This window comes from Pleurodeles waltl, chromosome 7 (assembly GCF_031143425.1).
Source record: "Pleurodeles waltl isolate 20211129_DDA chromosome 7, aPleWal1.hap1.20221129, whole genome shotgun sequence".
In the NCBI taxonomy this organism is placed as follows: domain Eukaryota; kingdom Metazoa; phylum Chordata; class Amphibia; order Caudata; family Salamandridae; genus Pleurodeles; species Pleurodeles waltl.
In genome coordinates this window covers 1,023,311,677-1,023,337,656 of record NC_090446.1, presented here as the reverse complement: position 1 = coordinate 1,023,337,656, position 25,980 = coordinate 1,023,311,677, and the positions used below count along the sequence as shown (strand labels likewise).

At 42.9% G+C, this 25,980-nt stretch overlaps 1 protein-coding gene across 2 annotated transcripts in view; it reads right to left on the bottom strand.

The window, feature by feature from the left end:
• ABCA5 (ATP binding cassette subfamily A member 5) overlaps window positions 1-25,980 on the bottom strand; it is a 1,006,180-nt gene that overhangs the window by 20,602 nt on the left and 959,598 nt on the right. The window contains exons 36-38 of one of the 2 annotated variants that reach the window (XM_069199839.1): window positions 22,390-22,539; window positions 8,013-8,092; window positions 7,365-7,420 (exon numbers count right to left, since the gene is read on the bottom strand). In XM_069199839.1, the coding sequence (XP_069055940.1) occupies window positions 7,365-7,420; window positions 8,013-8,092; window positions 22,390-22,539 (286 nt within the window). Of the gene's footprint in view, window positions 1-7,364; window positions 7,421-8,012; window positions 8,093-9,657; window positions 9,824-22,389; window positions 22,540-25,980 lie in introns of those variants that run through there. The other variant, XM_069199840.1, reaches the window with a different exon arrangement.

The following is a 25,980-nucleotide window of genomic DNA, read 5'->3' as shown; positions in this document are numbered from 1 at the left end:
ATCAATGTCTTTGGGTCTACCCAGCCTCCCAAGTATATGGTATCCCAGGTGGTGAAGTATTGTGCTGTATCCATCTCAACTCAGGGCTCAATATGATACTTCTGCAGGAGCAGTGCTCTGCCTCAGTCAATGGGCATTTTGAGGTTTGATAATGACCTTGCGGCACCATGGATTCTTGTGGAGTCAACGTGGTCTTTGGCCCTGAGACTGGCAGGTCGGAAGCCCTCAAACCTCTTTTTGATAGTGAAGCTGACGATAAAGAAGGCCTCTGCACTCTCTTCTGCTTGACCTGCCAGAATGCCGGGGGACCTGGCTTCCTCTTCCTTGGTGCCTGGCAAATCTGCGGCTTTGAAAACTTCAGGCATCTCAAATAAGACTAGTCTTGACATCTTGTGATAGGCCCACCTTCTTTCCCTTTGGATCCTTGGGGTGTTTTTTGTAGTGGAAAACAAAGCATGCTTCACAGGGAGATACTACGTGGTCTTTAGAGAGGCAGAGTGTGCAGACCCTAACATGGTAGCTTCAGGGGTATTTGGTGTTACACCTGTGAAAGAACTGGAAGGGTAAATATTCCATACTCTTGCCCTAGGTGCACTCCCCTAGAAGTATCAGCAAAGTCTCAAAACTAGTCAAGGATAGCCACTCAAGCCAGTAGAGCATAGAAATACACTAGTCGGTGACCGCTGGATCTGAAGTCCAGGTGTTACGGACAGATGTTTTCATGGGTGTGGTTTCCATATTTTATTTATGGAGGTTGAAGGGTGAATCACTGGAGCCAAGAAGAAGAAGCACTGAAGCCAAGAAGGAAGAACTGGTGTGTTAGCACATTGATCCCGGCAGTGTTGATGAGCGTCTAAGCCAGATGGTGGAAGAAAACAATCTGATGTGGAGTCAGTGTGCTAGCGCATTGTGGAACAACGGTGGAATCAAAACAGGTCTAATGACTCTAACAGCTTCGAAGAAAATCATCTTGCACACGCCGAAGCCAAACACTAGGTGACAGGATTATGCAGAGCATGTGAATCTACAGCCACGCATGCTACAAACATATCATTATCAAAGGTAAGTAACTTTCTTCTGATGGAAAGTTATTCCTGTAGACTCCTCACCTTATGAATGAGTCCAAAAAAATACTGTCTGGGAAATGGGGTTGCATGGAATTTATGCAGCACAGCCTGGGCAAAACAAGGTCACCATGCAGCAATAATGGTTAGTAAAAGTACATATGCATAACCACGTGACCGCAAGGCAAAAATCAGACACTGGGAGGTTCCTGATAAGAATAGAGTAAACTGGCATGGCCCTTGTGGAGCAGACACGAAGGCCAGCCAGATTTTATGATACAGCACAGAATGATTGCCAGGCTAGTTTTATGCCCTTGTTTTGACAGGGAAGGATGATGCAGCCTGAGCACAGGTTGATGAGTGCTGAGAGGATGAGCGTGTTTTTCTCCCGTAAATCTGGTGCCACCCCTCATCTGCTAACCACTGCAAGGCTTAAAGAATGAAGGTACTGTTGTTGTAACAAATTGCTCCCAAGTGTTTAGTGAGGGGTGAAAGTGTGCCCCTTGACGAGCATGGAACAGTAGCTCACCTGGAGTGTTGCGACAGAGCCTTGGTGCACTTATCTTAATGTTGATTAATAAATAATCACCAGCTCACCACAGTGATGAGCAGATGTACGGGGGCAGACGACCACCCACTCTTCTGCCTGTCAGCTGCAGTTTAACTGGCCTATATAAACCGAAGCCCTGGGAGTGTACATGGATTTATAATATCTGCTTATTAAGACTCTGTTCTCCAGTATCAATGCTGTTTAAAGCTTTGCATGCACCAGGTAGCCAAGCAGTGTTTCTCAAGATTTCAATTGCTAGCAGTTATAGTTATTGTGGAGGGTAGTAATAGCTGTGAGCTTCTCTTTAGGACCCAGTATGACCTTCAATAGCAGAGTTCGCCTTTCCCATTTTAATCTATCTGTTAAACAATTCCTCAAAAAATTCTACTCCATGCAATTTAGTATTTTAAAAATGAAGAAATATGGGGTGCCAGTGGTGAAAGAGGGTCACAATACAAATGGATCTAGGGTGCACCATTGTCGGAAGTGGTTGGCATCCTTCATCAATTTTGGGTACCAACATTTCTTTTCGAATTAAGCACAATGATGCAAAGTTTTTGACGTGTTTCCATAAACAAAATTTCAGTTCCCTGCATAAACTGATTTCTTCTGGGTTTTCTTGCAGCGAAGAAGCTGTCTGTCACTTCTGCAGGTACACAAAAGGTCTTCTGTTGGAAGTTGCAATAGGTTGGCACTGTGCAGGAGATAAAGATGCGCACAGTGCTGAGTTCCAACAAATTGTGGGCCAAATCCTTCTACCTAATTTGGGACAATCAGGATTACCTAAGTTTGACTCCTAGACCAGTCAAACCTGAAAGGCACCTAACAGGGAATCACCCGGGAGGGAGTGCATAGCACAAAACCTGTAACACATCCTGTTTTAAGCCAAGAGGACCATGCACTGACAGCCCAATCTTCGCTAGTGAGAGATAATTCAGTGACTCTACCCTCACACTAAAGGTACTGCAAGGTGTGCTACTACTAGAAACACACCACTGCATACCCACCCCAAAAACATACGAGCATGATCATGAGAGCTGACTATACATCTCCCGAAAAGACTGTGGAGGGTTATCCTGGTGTTTCTGCACTAACTACCATGGCCATAAAGCAAGCTCTGTCTAAACAGAGTCCAGGCCGCACTTCAGAATTTGCTTATACATGTTCAATAACTGTAACAGAAAAATGCCTCTTCATTTGTTCTGGGAAGATGATTATAGCCATTTTTGCCCACTGCCACAAAGTGTAGATGTATTGACCAAGAAGGCTTGTAGCTTTGGCAGAGAAAAGGGCTAGACTGTCAGTAGATAAAACTTTTCTGCCTCTAGAGTCAAGTCATTTTGAAAAAGCATTAGGAAAGCTGTTTGGGTTCAATTTGACAGACATTTCTAACACTATTATGTTCTCTACTAAGGGATACAAGGACAAGAATTTCTGATCCGAGGGCACCAGTCAATGGCAATGTGAAATTTGTCTGTAAACTGCTTTGCCTGAAAAAGAGTAATCTCCAGCAGCCAAAACTAGCTCCAAAAGTGGATCACTGAAAGGGAGAAAGGTTCTGAAATGGACAATGATGGTTGCAATATTTAAACAAGCATTTTAGATTTCTGTTCCGCAGTGAGCATGGTTATTTCCAATGTTTCCACTGCTTTGTGTAACACAGAAGTAAAAGAACATGCTTCTTCTCAGGGTGGTCCAGGGGGCTAAGTGGTGTCACTCTGTAGAGATGTGTAGAGCCCTCTAGTATTATGGCAATCTAGATGGAGGCCAGTATCTATAAGAAGGAATGAAGTTGTCAGCCTCTTACTTGTCTTCCTTCTTACATCAGTAATCCTTGTTAAATATCAACAAAAGTGTCTGAGTCTGATCCAAAATGTTCCTCCATACTGGCAAATCTCTGGAGTGCAGAGCAATTCAAACAAGGGCTCATCCTCAAAATCCGCCTGAACCTTTGCCATTCAGATCATGTCAGACAACTTTGAAGATTTTGTGAGTGTTGCTGAAATCAAGTCTAATGGTAGTGTAGGTATCTTAAATAATGCCAGAGCCATACGTGCAACCACATTTGGAGTCACACACTTCATTTGCAGCTGTGCCAAGTCCTGTCAAGGTGTACAACTTGGTGATGCTGGAGTCAGAGCCACTGCACTTGCTGAACCCATGGGATCAGGCCCTCACTCCTTGGGGAGCAGCTCAGAGGTTTAAGGGGCTGTTCCAAAGATCTCCAGCATGGCTCATCGGAAGGCATCAACCACAGCAGGGTCTGCAGAGGGAGGCAGAAAATTCAGCTTCACTTTGTGAACTGGTCTCAGTTCCACATAAGAGGATGAGTCCGGCTTAAGGAAATAGCTGTCAAAACTCCCAGCGTTCCAACGAGTCCCTGTACTTTTTCATAAGATTTCTTGAGAGACCACACACTCTATTAGGAGTTTCACCTGAAGGAAAAGCAGCAACCCCTTTTAGGTGTCCTTGCTTGTTCAGCCAAAAACAATTTAGCTTCTGGAAGTGCTTGAGTAGCAACGGTCTTAGGCAAGGAAGCTGTTGCTTGGTCCATGACACCACATACAGGTGCTTTGGTGCAGCATTAGTGGATGAGGGGGAGAAGGCAGAGGAGTATCAGGAGTTGCAGGTGGAAGAGGCAGAAAAATTGCTGTAGAAACTGGGTGTTGTGGCGGCACCAGGGATGAGGGTCTAAATGGAAAATATGCTCTTAAGAGTTCGATGTAGCAGGTAATCTTCATCTCTCTGGCCCAATCAGCAGTTGCAAATGGAAAAAGAAGAACCAGTGTGCCTTGACGTCTAGGAGTGTCTCGATGCCATTGTAACTCTCATCGAACATCTTCTATGTTTCAATGCCAAATGTCTTCTCCTCGATGTCAACCCAGCTCTTGACGAAAAACAAGTTGATACTTTACCTCATCTTGACGTTAAAGTCCTCAACGATGACTGGGAGCGTCTGTGTGGTTTCTTGTTGAGATCTTTCTCTTGTGACGTCTTTGGAGAATAGTGGTAGAGCAGTGATGACAGCTGTATGGGATGTGACTGTCAGGGAGGCAATGTATACTCAGACCATGGACATCTGTGACTGTCTTTTTTATGCTACAAACAGGAAACTACAAATAAAGATGCCATTTGTTTGAGAAGTAAAATAAATATTTTATATCACAAAATCACAGAAAAATACTATGAATGGCAAAACATGTCGAGTGAAGCTGTTCTGAACCAAATCTGAAGAGATTCAGGTGGAGAAAAAAGTAAAAAAAGGCTGCGCTCAGTGGTCCAAGCTCCTGTCACCAGGAGCTAGAAGAAAGGAGTGAGATAACTGCCACCTGCTGGGCGCAATGGGATACTAGTGGGCTGTGGACATTAAAAGTGCAAAGTCAGTTTTGCATTTCTGAATTGCCCAGTTTCTTTAATTCCATTTTCTTTGCAAAAAGCTTGAGAGTTAGATTTTAAGAAAAGTTCCTCTTTTCTGGTAGCATTTCTATTCCTTAATAATATTTTGGCCTTTTTAACAGTAAATTAAAGGAACCGGCAAAGATAGCCTATTTTATAACCTGCAAAAACCTTTAGGGGGTGATTCCTATCTTGGCGGCGGCGAGAGCCGCCAGAAGACCGTACCGCGGTCGAAAGACCGTGGCGGTCATTCTGAGTTTCCCGCTGGGCTGGCGGGCGACCGCCAGAAGGCCGCCCGCCCGCCCAGCGGGAAACCCCCTTCCACGAGGATGCCGGCTCCGAATAGAGCCGGCGGAGTGGAAAGGGTGCGACGGGTGCAGTGTCACCCGTCGCGATTTTCAATGTCTGCATAGCAGACACTGAAAATCTCTGTGGGGCCCTGTTAGGGGGCCCCTGCAGTGCCCATGCCAGACACCCGTTACTGCCATCCTGTTCCTGCCGGTGAAAACCGCCAGGAACAGGATGGCGGTAAGGGGATCGGAATCCCCATGGAGGATTCCCTGGGGCAGCGGGAAACCGGCGGGACACCGCCGGTTTCCCGTTTCTGAACGCGGCTGTACCGCCGCGGTCAGAATTGCCCTTGATGCACCGCCAGCCTGTTGGCGGTGCATCCTCCGTCCCCTACCCTGGCGGTCTCGGACCGCCAGGGTAGGAATCACCCCCTTAATGTTATATGAAAAGATTTGGCCTGTCCGTTGTTATGAGATATACAAAGGAAGTTATATTTGAAAGAAGTGCTCCAGTATCCTACATGTGGGAGGGACTTATGATTATCAATCAGAAATATTAAGAAATAGACATTAGCAGAAGAGATTTGCATGAAACTGTAGAGAAGATACATATTAGCGGATTTGATAAACTGAAAAGGATTTGTCAAAGATCTTATATTCCACTAGTCACTTTGACCTCCTCCAGACTCTCAGTGTGCAATGATCTCATTGGAATGTGAAATAAATACATTTTTCGAAAGATCTTAACCAGGGATCTTCTGAAAAATGATTAATGGCTCCATTAAGTTACATGGGTCGTGCTATATAGAGGTATGAAACAACTGGTTGCCATATACTGTTCATTCGGACTGCTGAGTTTGATGTCAAATATGATCAATAAAAATAAAGTCCTTAGGTGTTATCTTTGAAGAAAGGCTGCAGGTTATCCGATCGTCTAATTGTCATCTCATTTTCCTATGCAAATTCTATAATCAATTCTTAGAAAAACAGAGATTTTATATTGGTAGGATTGTGATTGATTCAAAAACACTTGCAGTTAGAGCAGTTTTCAACTTATTTAGGAATATACATATTCCCAACTCTTGAGAGACATGCACTGTATGGCAGTTGCTTTGTGAATTACATTTAAAACTTTTACTCTAAACCAAAAGTCTTATTATGGTAATGTGTCTGACTAGCTCAAGCAGTACTTTATGCAGTGGCGAAACAAAACGTCCCCCCCTCCCAAGTCAGGGGCATGCCGCAAGTGCACAGTGAAGTGTGCTGAGGGGGCCCACTGGGGCTCGAGCTGCCCCCCCTTGCCACCTCACCACAGGAGCTGCAGGGGCCTTTGTTACACCATTGACTTCAAGCTTTACCCTCATACACGACCATCAAAGTCAGAAGGGAAAGCAACTGCTAGTGCCTAATGTAAAACTCTTCCTGAACCCCTGCAGCAGACACAACAGCCCCTCCACTTAAGGACGGCTTTATATACTTACTTACATTACTTAGTTTCTGTTTGTTGACAGTACTTAGTTGTCTACATTGCGTAATTTGTGCTATAGAAATATAAGTGATGATTGAAAATGCAAGGCGTTTTTCGGCTGCGGTATATGGAATCACTGTATGACAACAAGCAACGTATCAGTGCCCCATGGTATTCCAGTAGCTAAGGCACTAAAGATTTGGTACACTGGGCAACTGGCAGGATGGATACCTGTACCCTCTGCTGAGCATTTAACATGGTATTGCAATTGGCAAGACATGGATGATATGGTATACTGGGTATCGGTGTGCATGTTATGGATTAGCCATAGATGACAACATGTCTGTGCTCCTCACTGGGGAGTACCTCATTGTCCTGCAGATAGTAGACAATCAATGTGCTAAGGCAGAGTGGCAATGTGCTATTTGCATTGCCTGTCTGAGGTTCAGATCCACAAAGAAGGCATAGGAAAGTACATAATAAGCTCATCATATAGAAAAGAGAAGTTTTATCTCCTACTTTAAATTAGTTTGACAGATATGGACACCGATTCATGCACAAGGTGCAAGGCATAGTATTTACTACTTTTGACATACCTGCTCCAGTGTTGACTGAGAGAAACTGTACTCTTCAATATCAAAGGCGTGTTTAGCTGAAAATACATTGCATAATATTGTGATAAACAGCAAACAGTTCATAATCCAAAGGAAATATGGACAGATAGCTGTAGTACGAGATCATAGAAGCATGCCAATTTAGAGACTAGGGGATTTGTTGAACTAAGAGTTCATATTGAGACAGGGTTTTTTTTGTAACCATCTGCAGAAGTGATTCTAAAGGAAAGCCACATAACTAACAGTTTGTTTAATAACTAGAAGCAAAACGTGTATAAAATATCCAAATACAATATGTCTTCCTAGCTTTTGGAGAAAGAGAGATGTTTTACAATTACAAAATCCCCAAGCTATCCCTTGCTCTTGTATACGTCCACATCTGCATCGAGCTGCGACATCACTTAACACTAGAAATCTGTCTTTGCCCCAACCATTTTATTTATGACCGCCTTATAATTACAGACAGGATTTACAAGGGAAGTTCTTTAAATTCTAAAGTGTCATGACGATTAAAATGTAAGTAGGTACATTTTGCCCACTCCAAATATGAATCTGAAATGTCTAGTTTGATCACAGAGGGCACATACATTCACAGATAGGAATCAAATTCTATGGATATTGCTAGCTTACCTTCTTCCAGCCTAGAGAATGCAAGAGAGAGAGACTGCACATCTTCTCTGGGAATTTTATATGACAGAATCGATGCAAAACTGAAAGAACAAAAGTTTTGCATTAGAAGAAACGTTTGATGGTAGGTGTTGCTCGAGAAAGAAAAACCTAAAACCTAAAAAAAAAAGTCATCCTAATTAAGCCATTTCATATCAAAACATTTGTGACACAGTTCTGTCCACCAGACAATGTCTATCAGAAGACAACCTGGGCCTGCTCTGACATTCACAAGGTTAAAGATAATTTTCATGACACCGAATTTGTCTATGCAGGATAGCTAATGAAGTATCCAGAAGACAAGTTATGAAAGGCAACAAGAGCCTCACTGATTATTTGGAATCTAACAGAAGTGGGCATATTTTACCTATCCTGGAGAGACTTCCCTCTACCAACACAAGAAAAAAGTTGGTAACTTGTAATAGCAGTGCTCCAGCTCTGGTATCTTCTGAGGATGCACACGCTTCAATAATTTACAGTTGTTGAGATGAGACCCTCAATTTATGGTAAATAGTGGTATATAACATCAACAATTCAGAGAAAAAAAGATAAAACCAATTATCCTAGTAGCCTACCCACCTCATTGGAAATGACAAACTAATTTCCAAACTCTTTTCTAATTAAATGGAAGTATTCTGAACTCCACTCTCCCCAGGGATTCCAGGAGGAGGAGGGAGAACTATATGTGAATGTATTACCAATACCAAAGCAGAAGCACTACATTTACAGATAAATAACTATTTTCTTCTCAAGTACAGGAGCTTAAATGAATTCACATGCTTACATCAGTTTAGCAAGTGGTCCAAATAACAAGAAACACTTGACGGTGGGAGAAGAAGGTTCATTTAATTGTAAAAGGCTGCAGAGACTTGTGTGTCCAACTGCCAGCTTCCCCACTATTTCCCTGTCCAAGTAGCTGTGCTTGGTGAATGTATGGCAGCTTTTCCAGACTGCTGCCCTCCAGAAGTCAATTGCACTTAGGCATACAGGGCTGCTGTCGCTGCAACACCTCATGTGGAATCTGCTCTGGTCCCTGTGACAAAAGGTATGTTAGCCTTCATATGATGAAAAGAAATCACTGCAGAAATCAACCCAGTGCTGCTCTGTTTGGAAAGGGGCGTGTCCCTATTGGACTATCCATAAAATTACAACAGCAGTGTCTGTTATAGATTCAGTCATTCTGCATAACTCAGTCATCTAAGGCATAGGGTCAGAATGATATCTCCTTCATCCAAAAGTTATAAATGCAGATGTCAACCATCTTGATGCCTATAATAATGCCCAGTGAAATTGAATCAAACTACCTCATGGCCCAGAACAATTAGCATCATCTTCATACTGTAATTTATCCTGGTTCTATCTATTCTGAAAATTAATCGAGAGATGTGTAAAATAGGAAAATTAAACATCATGTTTTCACATGAAGGCGTATTTGGAATCTACACAAGATACCATCCTCAGTACTAGTTACATGCACAATTTGTGTTCTTATGCAGCATTATTTTTAAAATAGTTTTATGTACTCTGCAGTAAATCCACAGAAAAGTTGTATCCCCTAAACGTGGGCGAGAAGATGTTGTTAGAGTAGCGGAAGGTGTGTTTCTTGGTATTGTCTCATCCAATACTACTCCTTATCTTGCATGGACATCAACAGGGCACGGCTGTGTGAAAACAGAGGCAGAATTCCATGTACCTGTTTTGGTCTGTATCTTGTAGAGATAGGTCCCTGAAGAAGACTGATGTTGAAACCTTTCTCCTGGCGGAATATGCTCGTCCTGTAACAGTGCAGTGCGTATATGCTCATTTACAATACATCTAAACCAGCTTAATATCTGTCATGCAGTCACTTGCTTACTCCTAGTATTTCCTTTGTGGTGTTGCAAAGAACCAACGAATAAATGATTTGCACTTCTGAGCTCTCCTGTTTTGTATAAATATTATTATTGCTGTTCTAATACCTGATATTCCTACTGATCTATCAGCTAGTGAATGATATTCTAGAAAGATTGTCTGCAACTAAGATTTGGTTGACAGGAAAACAGGAGAGTACTTTGCAAAAACATTTGGGTGGATTTTCAGAACAAAGGCATCTGTGTGGATAAGTGTAAAGGGTTCTGATTCTGCTTTATTGAGGTGAAAGCAATTCTCTTTAGCTGTACTTTTGCTCCAATGGTGGTAGCACTGCTTTGGCTTACATGCCATTTATATCTCACTTTGGAAGGCTTAACACCCTGAGTGGGATCAACTGGCTAAGTAATTTTTAGAAAGGACCTAACGGTGTGGTGTTCTTCATATAAACAGTCAATCCATTTGGAAGTACCCTAACAGAAGTCCAAGCTAATGTGCATTCTCAGATGAATGGAAGTAATTGCAATGTAAGTCTAGTGGTGACAATTTCCCTGCATACACCAAAAAACGAAGTGCTTCCATTCATGCTGTAGCATGGTCTTGGCTGCCTAACTTATTAAGAATGCATATCATTGAGATAAGCATATGAGTCCAAATTCTAGGATCACAGGATCTGGGCAATGGATGCAATCACTATCGTTCCCTGTGCACTGTTGGCAGGTCCAGAAGTGTTGGCAACATCCAATGAGGACTGTCTGGCATTTTGATAACATATGAAAACCACGTCTGAGCAATGAGTAACTTTTGTGAGTGTCTAACCTTCCCAAGTGTCTACAAAATTAATTTAGCTGGTGGAAAATATTATGCAAACTTCATAAACACATTTATATAGGACAGCAGATGTGTTAGCCCAGATGCACACTCAATATATGTTGTTACTATGTTATGTGATACATTGACCAATCCTGAAAACTTCGTCTAGCACTTTTTGACACGTGCCTTAGGCACAAACTCTCTCTAAACGTCGATCTGTGCGTTGGCCTCGTTTCATTGTATGATTATCTCAGAATGTTTGTTCCTAGCCTATGGTCACAGAATCCCTTGGTTTTACCACGTTAAGCAGGGGTTTGAATGGATAGGCATTCCTTTATTCACCATCTTCCTCTTATTAACCACCAGACTCTCCAACCCACATTATCTCACTCTTGCTGGTTCTTTCATCTCTGATTTTCCCTGGTCATCACTGTTTTACCAATCTTTCTCTTCTCTTTCATTTTGTGTTTTAATTCCTCTGGGTAAAAGTCTAATGTGAAAACATAAGTGGCGATCAACAAAAATGAGTGTCACAGCAACCATCAGCTCAAATTTAAGCACTGGGTCCTGCTAGCCAAATTGTAATCTTGGGGAAAACTCTATATTATCAGAGGTCTAGTACAGCTTTTAACAAGGCTTAGGAACAGCATCCTAAATCTCTACTTATTGCCCTGCAAATACACAGTGGCCAGGACAGGGGCAACCCACTTGACCTTATGGATTAATCGTCCACTTTTGAATTGGTGAATCGATCCAAGCTGTGGTATAAGATGCTAGCGCTGAATGTGGACTCAGCTATCGTTTAACTTCTGTCTCTGCTTCATTCTGACACCTCGGCTTGTGTTTGTTATGGTGCATCAGGTGAAACCTCAAACTCTTTTGGGATCTGTAGGGGAGTCTATCAGTGGTGTATCCTGGCCCCCTTTGTTTTTACTCTTTACATTAAGAATCTGGACAATCATCTAAGACGTAGAAGGCCGGACATGCTCTGCTCAGTCCGAGTACGCCTGTATGCGGATGTCGTATTGTTAATGGCCGTACAGCTAAGGGGCTGCCAACACTGTTGGACCTTTTTGCAATGTTTATGAAGGACTTCGACTTAAAAAACAACTTAGCAACTCTTAAATTAAGATATCAGGCCCCAGGTACATCACTAAATGCAATACAAATGGCAGAAAATGCTTTTGAAGTAGGCTACTTTGAGACCCTAAATGTACATCATCTTTCATTTGCCAATCGAATTCGATCGAAAACTATCTCGTATTCATAGCAGATGCCAACCATAGATGGTTACTTTTGAATCGTTTTAGGCTGGATACAGTTGATCCATTAGTCACGTTTTATAAGAAAGGCCTATGGATGGATGTAACAGCATCTCAGAGGAATCTACAACTCATTTTATCCCATTTCTATCATTTTTATACAGTGCCAGGAAAAACGTTTTTTGCTACCATTATTCTGTCTCTTTAATTTGTAAACACCAAAGGCGGCAGTTCTCTTTTTACAACTCACCACGTAATTAATCTTTTGCCCAGTTGTTAAATTCATTCAACAAGCAAAGCATTGGCAAGATTGACTACACGATACTTAGGGAGCAATACACTGTTACAGTTGCGTAAAACTAAAATGCATTATTCTATGGATGTTTTTATTTTATAAACATTGGAAATGCTTTTGTAATTTATTGAATGTTGAATTTTATGAAAAGTTTGTATTTTATGGAGTTACCTTTTATGGCCTTCTGTCTGAATAAAGATTACTTGATGATGCTGATTCACAGACACAAGGAAAAAATGTGGAAGGCTATTATCCGCTGTGAAATTCCCATTAATACTGCAGTGGTGATTTGCATCTTAATTTTTTTTAAAGTCCTTTCAGCCACACAGTCAATAAATGGCTTCTACCAACAGGCACGTTTAACACTGTGCCTAGACCTCATGCCTAAATTATAGTCTGCATGCCATAAATAGCACCCAAACACTCTCCAAGTGGTTAGCTGCCTAATTGTAGTGTCATAATCTCGAGTGAGTACATAATACAGACATGCAATAATTTGTCTTTTTGGTGAGAGTATTTATTACTTACTTCATGAGATCCTCACTTAGTGAGATCCTCCTTATACTCCTTCTAGAAAGCAACACAGATGAAGCTACAGAATCAATTGCTGTATCCAGTAGCCTACTCCCCATGTCTGGGGGTGATCAAGATATTAAGCCTGCTTGACTGTGCATTTTCTTGTAGTGTGGTCACCAAATCGGGATGAACATGACCTCTAGTGCAAGATGTCACATCTGTCACTATTGTCATATCTGGCTGGGGAAGGGAGAGGTGTCTGCTGCTGATCTATTTGCGATTCGCTAGCCACCACTGTAGGTCTTTTGCAGTACCTTCTGAGATCTGGACCATGTCAGATAAATTCCCCTGATGCTGCACCCTTTGGAATTTCAGTCCCACTGCAGAGCCTGCATATGCCACTGGGCATGTGTAACCAGCAGGGTGAAGCAGGCAATGAGTCCCAGCTGCCTTGGAGCTAGTCTCACCGAGATCAAGGACAGAGGCTGAAACAACTGTATCATTGCCTGAATTGCCTGGACACACCATTCGGGAGGATAAGTCCAAAACTGCACGTGTCCAGAACAGCTCCATTGAAAGGCATCGGCTGAGAGGGAATCGGGTGTGACTTTGGCACATTGATAGTGAACCCAAGCAAATTTAGGAGGTCTGCCATAGTCTGAAATTGAGAAATGAGAGCCTGGGGCAAGCCCGCCTTCAACAGCCAGTTGCTGAGATAGATGAAGAGAGGAACCCCTGATCTTTGCAGATGAGCTGCAACCATGCCATCACTTTGGTGAACACCTGAGGGGTGCTGGCAAGGCCCAACAGAGCATGGTGAACTGAAAATGCTCGTGGCCTACCATGAACCGCACGTAACATCAGTGGTTAGGCAGGATAGGGATGTGAAAATATACATCTTGCAAGTCCAACACTACCATCTAGTCTCGTGGGGCCAAGGCACATAGGACCTGAGTGAGAGTGAGCATTTTGAACTTCTGCTTGTTGAAGAAGAAATAGACAGGATGCAGGTTGAGGACATGATGAAAGCCTCTGTTCTTTTTGGGCACTATAAAGCAGTGGGAATAGCAATCATGACCTACTTTTGGCGTAGGCACCATCTCTGTGTCTCCCTTGGCCAAGAGTGGCATCACTTCCTGGTGGAGAAGAGAGAGGTGATTCTCTGACACGCTGTTGCTTGAGGGTGGCATGGATGGTGGGGAAGTCTCAAAAGGAAGGGAGTAGCCCCTTCAGACAATCTGCAAAACATACCTGTCCAATGTTATGGACTGACAGTGGGGCAGGTGATGGCAAATCCTGCTGCTGGCTGATGCCCATGAAGGTAAGAGTGCAGACTAGGATTGTTTGGAGGCTGCTGGGGGAGTGGTGGACTTGCCCACCTCAGGCTGCCTGTTACACAGAGGCTGGGAAGGATGAGTGCTGCAGTGGCTGGGCGGGTAAGGGCAAGGATAGAAGACCCTCTGTGATCACAAAAGGAGCAAAAGGGACATTGGGGAACGGGTGGACATTAAAGGAAGAAAAACCTCAAAAGAAGTCAACAAAATGTCAAAAAAGTTAGTCAAAAATTCACTAGGGGTAGCTGATTAGCGCTGACTGATGTGGAAAGGAAAGAACGGGCATCAGCGTGCTGTGGTGGCACCTATATGGGCTCTGCGAGCATCACTGCTAGCTGGGACGGTGCAGACGAGGCCACTCAACTTACAAGCACGTGGGGTACTGCTCACAAGAACGTTTTCAGATCCAGTCTGGTGCCTGGAGATATTTCTAAGGTAAGGAATGTGAAGCTAGAAGTGTCTATTAGATAGAGGTTCTTAGCCCGCCCATTACTTAGCATTTCTTGGCATTATTATCACTATTCCTTGCTGTAATTTAAATCTGCAGTATGTGTGAGGTGCCACTTCCTGTATCACTCCTTTTCTTTCTGTGGAGCATGGACAAAGTGCAGATTGATTTATCTTAATTAGCGTCTTACTGCTGCTCAGGCTGTGATTGAAGTACTATTGATTCTTTTTTGCCATTTTTAAATAGCACAAACTCAACCCTACACCAAGGAACTGGAGCACTTTACATGAGTAACAGTTACACTACACAAGTTGACATTCATTTGTTCTTAAGGCACAGGAAGATTAAGTAATTTGCCCAGAATCACAGGATGCAGAGCCAATGCCATCCCTGCTTGTTTAATCTGTGGATGTTACCAATCAGTAATGTAATAAGTGTTCCTAGAACATCAAATAAACCATATGCAGTATGTTTTCTTGTCATTTGTTGCATGTTCAACTAGCTGGCTTTCTAGGCACCTCGTTTTCAATGGTTCACCAATTGATTAATATTGATATTAACAATGATTAAATAACAATCTGATGCCCACTCTGTCTTTCGAAGATAGGGAAACCTTGGAGGCTGAAATAACTGTTGAGGAGTTGAGGGTGGCCTTGGCACAGTTGCAATCAGGTAAGGCACCTGAGCCCAATGGCTTCCCACCCGAATACTGGCGCTTGGTGTGGCCCCAGGAGGGTCCGTTAATGCTAGGAATGTTTTAGGAGGAATTAGAGAGAGGTGAAGTACCTCCTGACCTCAGAACGGCAGACATTGTGGTGCTCCACAAGCCCAAAATGGACAGCATGTAATGTGAAGACTATTGGCCCATCTCACTCTTAAATGTAGAAGTCAAACTATGGGCCAAAATGATAGCTAACGGGCTGGGGAAAGTCACAGAGCATTTAGTTCATCCTGATCAGTCATGTTTTATACACCAATCTCTGAGCCAGAGTGTGTGGGGGGGTGGGGATGGTGGTCTCAAACTGGTTTCCAGTGATGAGTGGTACCAGTCAGGGGTGCCCCTTGTCCCCCTTAACATTTGCAGTGGTAATTGAACCATTGGCAGCTTGGGTACAGACAGCTGCAATGTATAGAGGCTTTCAGTGGGGCGACACGTTGAGTGAACAAATCTCTTTGTACGCGAATGATGGACTTCTGTATTTGGGGGATCCAGCAGTATCAGGGCCTAGGGCACTGCAGATGCCAGATGTATTCGGCACATACTTGGGCCTACGGATTAACCCCTGGAAATCTGTGGTCTACCCCATAGCTTTATGTCCGGCTGATATGGCATGGGCATCGGGCAATGCTGAGGGTTCCAGTATTTGGGAGTCTATGTTACTGGGAATGCAAAGGGGTAATTCTATGGAAACCTGATACCACAGATGGAGTCACTATTGAGGGATGTTAAGTTTTGGAGTATGCTTTCATCGTCTTTGATTGGACACTCAGCCATCTTTAAAATTGTTGTGCTGATGCAGCTTTTGTATCAGTTGCAAAACCTCCCCATCCCGATTTCCCATTCCTTTTTTGTGAAAGTTAACGCACTGCTGCGGACGCTGCTCTGGGGGCGTGGAATAACAAGCATCTCATTGGAAAAGCATTGCAGACTGGTGTTTGAGGGATGAGTGGCCATGCCGTATGTCCGTTTGTATTATTGGGAAGCCCACTTTCTTATTATAAATGACTGGTGGTTCGAGGGGGTTCAGGACCCGGCTTACACCCTTGATGGGAGGGCTATGGGTACACAGGGTCTCCCACACTTGCTATACAGGGTTGATGTGCCCGAGTCTCTTCCACCAGCTACCAGGGGGGTGCGGGGGACATGGGTGGCAGCTAACAAAGCTACCAGCTGGACTGGCAGGCTAACATTAGAGACCACATTATGGCAAGGCACATACCTTCCACAGGTTGTGGCCATGCAAGGCTTTGTGCCGTGGGGCAATGTCAGAATCCCGACTCTGGGCATGTTCTACACAATGGTGTGTTGAAATCCTTGCAGAAGTTACAGGAATAATACGCTCTACACCAGTTGCAGTTTTTCAGATACTTGTAACTCCGGCATGGGCTGATGCCAGCGCTTCAGGCCACAGCCGAGATACCAGCGTTCTCATCATTGGAAGCTAAGCTCCCCCTCACGAACATAAAAGAACATAAGCTATCACAGACATTGTTGTTGAGGAATGTACCAGACCCTAAGGTGGCTGTACGCAGATAGCATGGGAACAAGAGATAAAAGAATTCTAAGATGAGGATTGTAGCGAGGCCCAAGAAGCTTCAAGACAGGCAGTCATAGCTTCACAGTTTAGACACATACAGCTGAAACTGCTCCACCGCGTATACTACACCAGAGCCAGGCTCTGTCGCACTTGAAATTATATCTGATGGAGGGTGCTTGAGGTGTGGGAGCTCCCCAAGGGAACTATCCCATACATTTTGGAACTTCCCTATTTTTTCTCCCTTCTGGGAGGGAGTTTTGGGGAGACTGGAGAGAGTGTTGGGCTTGAGAATCCCTTGAGATCCCAAAATGATGTCAATTCATGTGAAAGACAAGTTGAGCGACACACAATACCAGAGGGTATTGCTACGGTTGGGCCTAATAGTAGCCAAGAGACATATTGCAAAAACCTGTAAAGAGGTGTCTGCCCCATCGGCTGAGGTTTGGGCTACAGATATGGACTTTTGTATGGGCATGGAATGTCCCATATACAAGGCGAGAGGCTGCCCTAAAAAACACTATAAGATAAGGAAGAGGTGGGTGGAAGCGAGGGCTATATATCTGGAACCCTGCCCAAACAGCCCATGGTCTAACACAGGTCTGAGAGAACGACGAGGAAAGGAGGGAGTGGATGAGGTGGGGAGGAGGGGCAACGTAGACATGGATTCCACAAGTATTTTAGTCCTACCTGCAAGATGGTTATAGTAAAAATGTAAATGTGCGGTGTTGTTATGCTTGATGTCATATACTTTGAATTTAATGAGTGCTACGGATTCTCATTGGTTGGAAAATCAATAAAAAGTTTGTCCCAAAAACAAAAAAAATCCTGCATGCAAAGAGGTTTGGGCAATAGTCTGGGCTTACCAAGCGTGTCTTAAATAAAGTGGAGTAACTCATCAAAGAGTCAAACAGGAGTTTATTTTAGACACTTCATTGAAACATAGAAGAACAAGTTACTTACCTTCTGTAACGATTTATCTGGTAGAGACATATCGCTGAGTTTACCGATAAGTAACCTTTAAAGGTGCCCAAAGCAGAGCCCTGCTGTGCTAAAGAAAGGATCAACAAAAGAACCTCAGAGAGGGAAGCAGAGAGGGTATCAACAGACTTGTTGGTACACATGCCACAAATATATGCCAACGACAGCCGTTTTGGTGGAGGGATGCCTGGCTGGCAAGATAATGTCACAGACTTTGGGCGGAAGGTCAAAAGCTGTCAATTGCTGAAGCTCAATCTCCAAGCAGGAAGGCGAAGATTGGACAGGTTCGGGTGGAGGACCGTCTCCTGTTGCTGCCGGTTCTGGGTCATTGGGAATTGGGATTGCGTTGACGTCAATCGTGGGCCCAACCGACATTGGGAGTGTCGATGACTTAGCCAGTGCCGGGGAAGGTTGAGATCACATGACCTGTACCGGCACACATCTGTTAGCGGATCTGGAGGGGCCCTCAGAGGCCAAAGCCACCGGTGCTGAACCTAAAGGGCCCCCCAACCAAACCCCCAGTCCCTAAAGGCGCCACAGGCGGGTCAGACTGCCCAAATATGACACGCATGGCCTCATAGAACTCTTTTAGTTGGGCAGGGGTTGCTCCAGCTCTTGGAAACTCGGGGAGGCGTGGAGCGAACCCAGATGTAGGCTCCGCGGACTGAGGCCCAGAGCATCGACGCTAGCCCAGCATGGCATCAGCCGAGCAATGGGGTGAAGTCGAAGAATGCCTAGCCTTCTTCTACAACTTCTTCTTACCCGAGTGACCTGAAAAGTTAGAGGAAGATGAGTGGTGGTGACTTCGCGAGCGGTCTGAAGACCTTTCTGTCGAGCAATACCGGGAGCGATGCTGAGTCAAGTGCCGGGCTACCATGAGCTTTAGGATCGGTGTAGCAAAGCCTTTGGGTGCATGCCCAGCACTCAGAGCACGACTACGGTCGCGCTCCAAACACCACAAACAGACCCGGAGCGGGTCCGTCACCGACATCATGCAATGACAGTCCTCACATGGTCTGAACCCGGTTTGCAGGGACATCCTGGACACACGAAAAGCCACCAAGAAAACAAGACAAAAGTGTTGAAATTTGTAAAAAAACGACCACTGTAGCTTTCTCCAGATCAGCATTTGGCGCAGAAATAAATTAACTGACATCACTGCGCCGAGGCGGTGCCTATGTACGAAGCTGAATCATCACAGTGACCATGACGCCAATGACGGACGCGGAGTCGACCAACGCCACCTGATGGCGTGCAAGGGTACTACTCGAAGAAAAATCTCCGGATCCAGTCTGGCGCCTGGGGGAAATTCTAAGGTAAGGAATCTGCAACTAGAAGTCTCTATCAGACAGGTTGTTTTAATATTGAGGCATGGTGAACACTGATGTACAAAAGGGCTAAAAACATTGACAAAGCCAATATATCTCAGATAGGCGCAACCTATTGGCTTTGCCAATGCTTGTTTGAATTGAGGCGGAGTATACTCTTTTGGGATTAGTGGAAATAGATTTCAGTGTGCCTTGAGCCTAGAAGATCTGATATAGCATTCAATTCAGTCCATTCTTGAACAAGCAAGGTTCATTCCTTTAAGATATCCCTTGGGGATCTTTTGAAGGCTTTCACATGTTTGCAGAGGAAAAGAGCAGAAACCCTGTATAAATTTGTCTTAATGCAACAGCGAGTCATTTTGGCTGCAGACTGAGCCTCCGCAACAATTAAGTGTTCCCCATATGAGACAGAGAAAAATTCTGACTTCGCTGCCTTCAGCAGGCAAGTCCCACACTGATTTCTGACACCAGGACATGGCTGATGAAGCCTTATGTTGTCGGGTCCATTGGAAGACAAGCTATGGTGTGTGTCAGTCAGTCAGTCAAAATTCTTTTTTCAACAAATTACCATAAAAGCACAGAATTCATTACACATAGTATTATTTACAATGCAATATAGTCCATAAAATAAAACATCAATAATAAAATGCCTCGTCTATATTAGTTACAGACTAGCTTCAAATTCATAAATTCCATATTCACATAAAGAAACGAGAACCACAAGAAGATTCTCATCATGATCAAGTCCTATACGCTAACATCCTGAATTAAAGTGCAGCTACCTCCACTAATTCATAACCTTTTCTGATAGCAATAGCTACCCTTTAAAACTGTAAAATAACATACAGGGAGTGCAGAATTATTAGGCAAGTTGTATTTTTGAGGATTCATTTTATTATTGAACAACAACCATGTTCTCAATGAACCCAAAAAACTCATTAATATCAAAGCTGAATATTTTTGGAAGTAGTTTTTAGTTTGTTTTTAGTTTTAGCTATGTTAGGGGGATATCTGTGTGTGCAGGTGACTATTACTGTGCATAATTATTAGGCAACTTAACAAAAAAAATATATATACCCATTTCAATTATTTATTATTACCAGTGAAACCAATATAACATCTCAACATTCACAAATATACATTTCTGACATTCAAAAACAAAACAAAAACAAATCAGTGACCAATATAGCCACCTTTCTTTGCAAGGACACTCAAAAGCCTGCCATCCATGGATTCTGTCAGTGTTTTGATCTGTTCACCATCAACATTGCGTGCAGCAGCAACCACAGCCTCCCAGACACTGTTCAGAGAGGTGTACTGTTTTCCCTCCTTGTAAATCTCACATTTGATGATGGACCACAGGTTCTCAATGGGGTTCAGATCAGGTGAACAAGGACGCCATGTCATTAGATTTCCTTCTTTTATACCCTTTCTTGCCAGCCACGCTGTGGAGTACTTGGACGCGTGTGATGGAGCATTGTCCTGCATGAAAATCATGTTTTTCTTGAAGGATGCAGACTTCTTCCTGTACCACTGCTTGAAGAAGGTGTCTTCCAGGAACTGGCAGTAGGACTGGGAGTTGAGCTTGACTCCATCCTCAACCCGAAAAGGCCCCACAAGCTCATCTTTGATGATACCAGCCCAAACCAGTACTCCACCTCCACCTTGCTGGCGTCTGAGTCGGACTGGAGCTCTCTGCCCTTTACCAATCCAGCCACGGGCCCATCCATCTGGCCCATCAAGACTCACTCTCATTTCATCAGTCCATAAAACCTTAGAAAAATCAGTCTTGAGATATTTCTTGGCCCAGTCTTGACGTTTCAGCTTGTGTGTCTTGTTCAGTGGTGGTCGTCTTTCAGCCTTTCTTACCTTGGCCATGTCTCTGAGTATTGCACACCTTGTGCTTTTGGGCACTCCAGTGATGTTGCAGCTCTGAAATATGGCCAAACTGGTGGCAAGTGGCATCGTGGCAGCTGCACGCTTGACTTTTCTCAGTTGATGGGCAGTTATTTTGCGCCTTGGTTTTTCCACACGCTTCTTGCGACCCTGTTGACTATTTTGAATGAAACGCTTGATTGTTCGATGATCACGCTTCAGAAGCTTTGCAATTTTAAGAGTGCTGCATCCCTCTGCAAGATATCTCACTATTTTTGACTTTTCTGAGCCTGTCAAGTCCTTCTTATGACCCATTTTGCCAAAGGAAAGGAAGTTGCCTAATAATTATGCACACCTGATATAGGGTGTTGATGTCATTAGACCACACCCCTTCTCATTACAGAGATGCACATCACCTAATATGCTTAATTGGTAGTAGGCTTTCGAGCCTATACAGCTTGGAGTAAGACAACATGCATAAAGAGGATGATGTGGTCAAAATACTCATTTGCCTAATAATTCTGCACTCCCTGTAAATCAAATGAATTCAATTGTTGTACATAATATTATTTACAATATTAAGAAGTAAAAACATCAATAGTAAAATACATCATCTATATTGATTACAGACTTATTTCAAAATCATAAATTCCTTAATCACATAAAATGCCTAAACCACAAGAAAATTCTCGTAATGGTCAATCCTGTACACTATCTCACTATATTAGAGTACAACTGCCTCCACTAATTCATAACGTTTTCTGATAGCAATAGCTAGTCTTAAGAAATTTAAAATGGCATAACAAATATCAATGGAATTCAGCTGTTGTATGAACGTCAAAGCGTCATTATGGTGTGTGATTTTACCCACTGGTGATATTTATGCAGATGGCTAAACCTAAACAGTGTTTTCTTCATTCTAAAAAAAATGGAAACCAACAAAATGCGTCTTAATTAAGAATGTGGGAGTCGTTCTAATTAGGACAGTGCTATGTACTAAACTAGCTAAACGTTTCTCTCTACACTCAATGGTTGAACCCAGCCTTTCGTTTTAAGTCTACGATGCTTCCAAGGTGAAAAAACACTGGGTGTGTTGTAAGTTGGGTGGTCAAATACAGGCTTCAAGAAGACATAGAGAGTCATAAATGACATTACTGTCTTTGATGTCCACGTTCCATGGGAGAATATGATACAAACACCACTAGATTGCAGAATTATCTAAGGTGCACCTTTTATAAAGTTCACATTTTAAAACTCCAATTACTATTTTAAGGATGGATTTAGAAAGCATTAAATACTTTAATGTTAGTTTTTGAACTCGATAAGTAAAAAAATAGTTTGAAAAACCTAAAGGCATGCCTCGAGTTGTGTTCTTTTCTTTCCTACCTTTCTTGACGACTTGCATGCGGGAAGATGTGCTCGATCTCCCGGTGAAGAAGCTCTACTTTCTGACTTTCAGAGACCTCCCTCAGTTTCATGTCCAAGAAATACTTTCTTCCAAATTTACTCTTCAGATGTTGGACAGAGCCAATACACCTAAACATACGATGCGTCATGAAGTCCACAACAAAGACAGAAATAGAATAAAGGAATACAAGGAGAAATTAACATAAAAATGCAGAAACAGGGGGAGACGAAATAACAGCGCAAACAAAAAATAAAGTGCAATTAAAACAGAAAGAACACGTTCTGTTTGGTTATAGTTAAATAGCAAATAGCAACCAGAGCATGTTCATACAATGCAAACATACGTTGAAACAACCACTGACAAAACCAACATCTCTAACTTTTTGTTAGAATAAGTGCTTAGTAATAGATGATTGATTGTGTGTTGCTCCGCTAGATGTCGTAGAAACAAAATCCCTCAATGAAGCAACATCGTTGGGCACAACATAATGAAAACTGGCAGTCAGGTCGCTCTCTTTATCAGAATGCAATAGGAAAGTTAAGCTGTACCTTAAAACAAGACTGTAATGAAAAGTCAGAAGATGAATTTTGACTTTTTAGCAGTCACCTTATACAGTTATATATTACACGGTAGATAATTTTGATAAAGGGCCAGTATGTTCATTGCAACTTTAAAACGTCCGATTTGTCTGTACGTCTTAACTTTGTGAACAAAAAAATGTTGCACGTCCGAGAACATATCATTAAAACAAACGAAAACAAATAAACTCTGTCATAACAGCAGGCGAATTTATCGAACCAGCGAGCACGTTCTAAGCCAAAACTTCATAAAACAGCAATTAAGATGAGCTAGCAATCACAATACATCAAAGAGCACACTGGCCTTAGTCCAAAAAGGTCTGGTGGAGCCTCATCACCCAGAACATTGATGGGAATACAAGTGGAAAATGTAAATATCCACGGAACGCCAAACACCTTGACCTTAATGGATAGCCAATCCAACCCACTTTCTCTGTAGCTCCTGCACTGTTTTGACCTGAGGTCTTCTAGAAAGCTGGAGATGCCTGAAATCAGACCTAAAAACTAGACTCCCAATTCTGTGCTGGAGCCATGTACAAAATTCTCTTTCTCAGTGAGTGACAAATCAGGCTATACACTGTAATCACTTTTTCCATGCCATACCGACCATACAATTCGGTATGAGGGGAATATGGTGATTCTGGTCTCTAAAGTAGGTACAGTCTTAACCAAGTATAAACATCTTTAGGGAGGAGGTTCATCTAAGCTAACCATGATTTAATGGAGGGGCAGTGTCCATGACCACCAATGTTTAGAAACTAGGTGCTTGACCAATAACACCACCAGGGCAGCAAATCTATGTTTCGGATAGAGAACTTGTTTCTCCCAGTTTAAAAGTGCAACAATAGGGTAGATTTGCAGGGAGATATGATCACCATTTCTATATACTTATTTTTTGACCCTCAAAACCAGGTATACACTACAATGTATTTTAACGGGACAAAAATGGGTGAGCATTATCACCAAAAAAGGGTATGCTTCTTGTAAACGTTCTCCTAAATACCATAAATAAAACACAACATTTAACAGTTTTGTGAATTTCAACCCAATTTTAAGGGTCTTATTTCCAAGAGAATACTATACAAAAGAGAGGACCATTGCAGGCAGCTATTGACTGTCACAAAAAAGGCCCCAGCAGGGTTCTATACCGCCTCCTATAATCTTCAACCTCTATACGGAGCCCTTTGAAGCTCTGCTCTTTGATAAGAACATTAGGATTCACCAAGATGTTGACGATATACAACTCTAGTTGAAAGTCCCCTGACTCGACAGACATCCAATGCCTGCACCTGATCCAGACCTCGATGTTCAGAGCCTACCTGAAGTTCATCCCAGCAAAAACAGAATTCTTGTAATTTGCCAAGAACAAAAAGTTAGAAACAGTACACACCTGGAAAAATGGCATGAGCCTTCTGCTTTGAACCACAACTTTCAAGTCACTTGGATTCACCTTTAACACACACCTCACCCTCAAAGAACATTGCCCAAAACACGAAGGCAGCCTGGTAGTAGGTTTTTCTTCTAAAAAATAAAAGTGAGGCTTTTTTTTTGGAAAATGACTTCAGAACTGCAGTTAAAGCCCTCATACTCTTGCATATGGATGATGGTACCACCCTGCTTCATGACCTCCAATACTCCAGAACAGTATCTCTGAAGGTCACCTACACAATGCAGAATATCTTATCCAGGCCAGAACATATATGATCATATCTATTTCTTCCTGATGGAACGTCATTGGCTCCTCCTGCCTGTCCACACCATCTTCAAAAGTATCATGATCAGCATCATCACTTACCTTGCAAAAGCTCACCACCTCTGATGGTTCTCGGCAAACCAGCAGCAAGACCAACATCAGACTGGAGACTAAGAAGTGTAAACAAAAACTCTGTAACCTTAAAGTCCACATCCAAGCTACTCCAATTTAAGAAAGAGTTGAAGAAACACCTCTTTAATGAAGACTACATCACAATGCAGTAACAATCCAACAACCAACCACCTCTCCCCATCAATCGCAGATTGCACGCTTGCCCTTGACCCTGTTCCATGCTCAGCTACTTTTCTGGCTAGGTCTGCGATATACATATTCCAGCACCATACATACAGAGCTCTTTGCCTTTGCCTAAGGCCCTCCGACTCCATCTTGGTCAATAACTACCTGGTAGTGCCCTCCTCTTGTGTAATAAATGGCCTTTTTTTGTAAATGCTACAGTGCTCTAATGACAGACCTATGGCTCTCAATCTCCCACACCTCAACAGGATATGTGGGTTGTGCAGGAAATCAAATAGCACACGCTCCACAATTCACAATGTTACTGAGGCTGCAGAAATGGAGGGTGGTGGGGTAAGGACTTCTCACAGTTAATCCTGTGGCTGTGTATGCAGCTTTAACTTCCTTATATATGCAGCATGAGTTTGAAAGATAATTTGTCGGGCAACGGGCTGTTTTAAACTTGATTCCAGAGAGAATGTTTTTTTTTTTCCTGACATTCTGCTCTCTTGGAGATGGATATTCTACTAGTCGCACAACCTACCAATGTGGGTTGCACCCTCCATTAAAGTCCAGTGTTGTTATACAAAAACAACAGAGTAGTGGTTAATGGTAAATGTTTGCACATCCAAATTCAAATATGTAACTCAATAAAGGAGAAAATTAGCTCAAATGCAAGCGAATGCCATCGGTGCCAAACTGGTGCGACACCCAACCACCACGGGTGTCAGGGCGCTGATCGAAATAACAATCAGAGCTGAACAAAGTCAAAATAAGCCAGGGCACACCAAAGTAGTCCAAAAGGTTTATCCAAATTGGAGAAGAAAGTTCAGAGTCCAGACACTGTGTAGTGGTTGATAGAGGTTTATTCCTTGTAGACAATGGTACATTCGTGAACAGCCAATACGTGTTTCGCCACATAGACTTTCTCAAGGCCAAGGCAAAAATGTATTAATAATTAAGGAATGGTATTCGAATGTTCCGATGAACAAGTTAGACCGTAA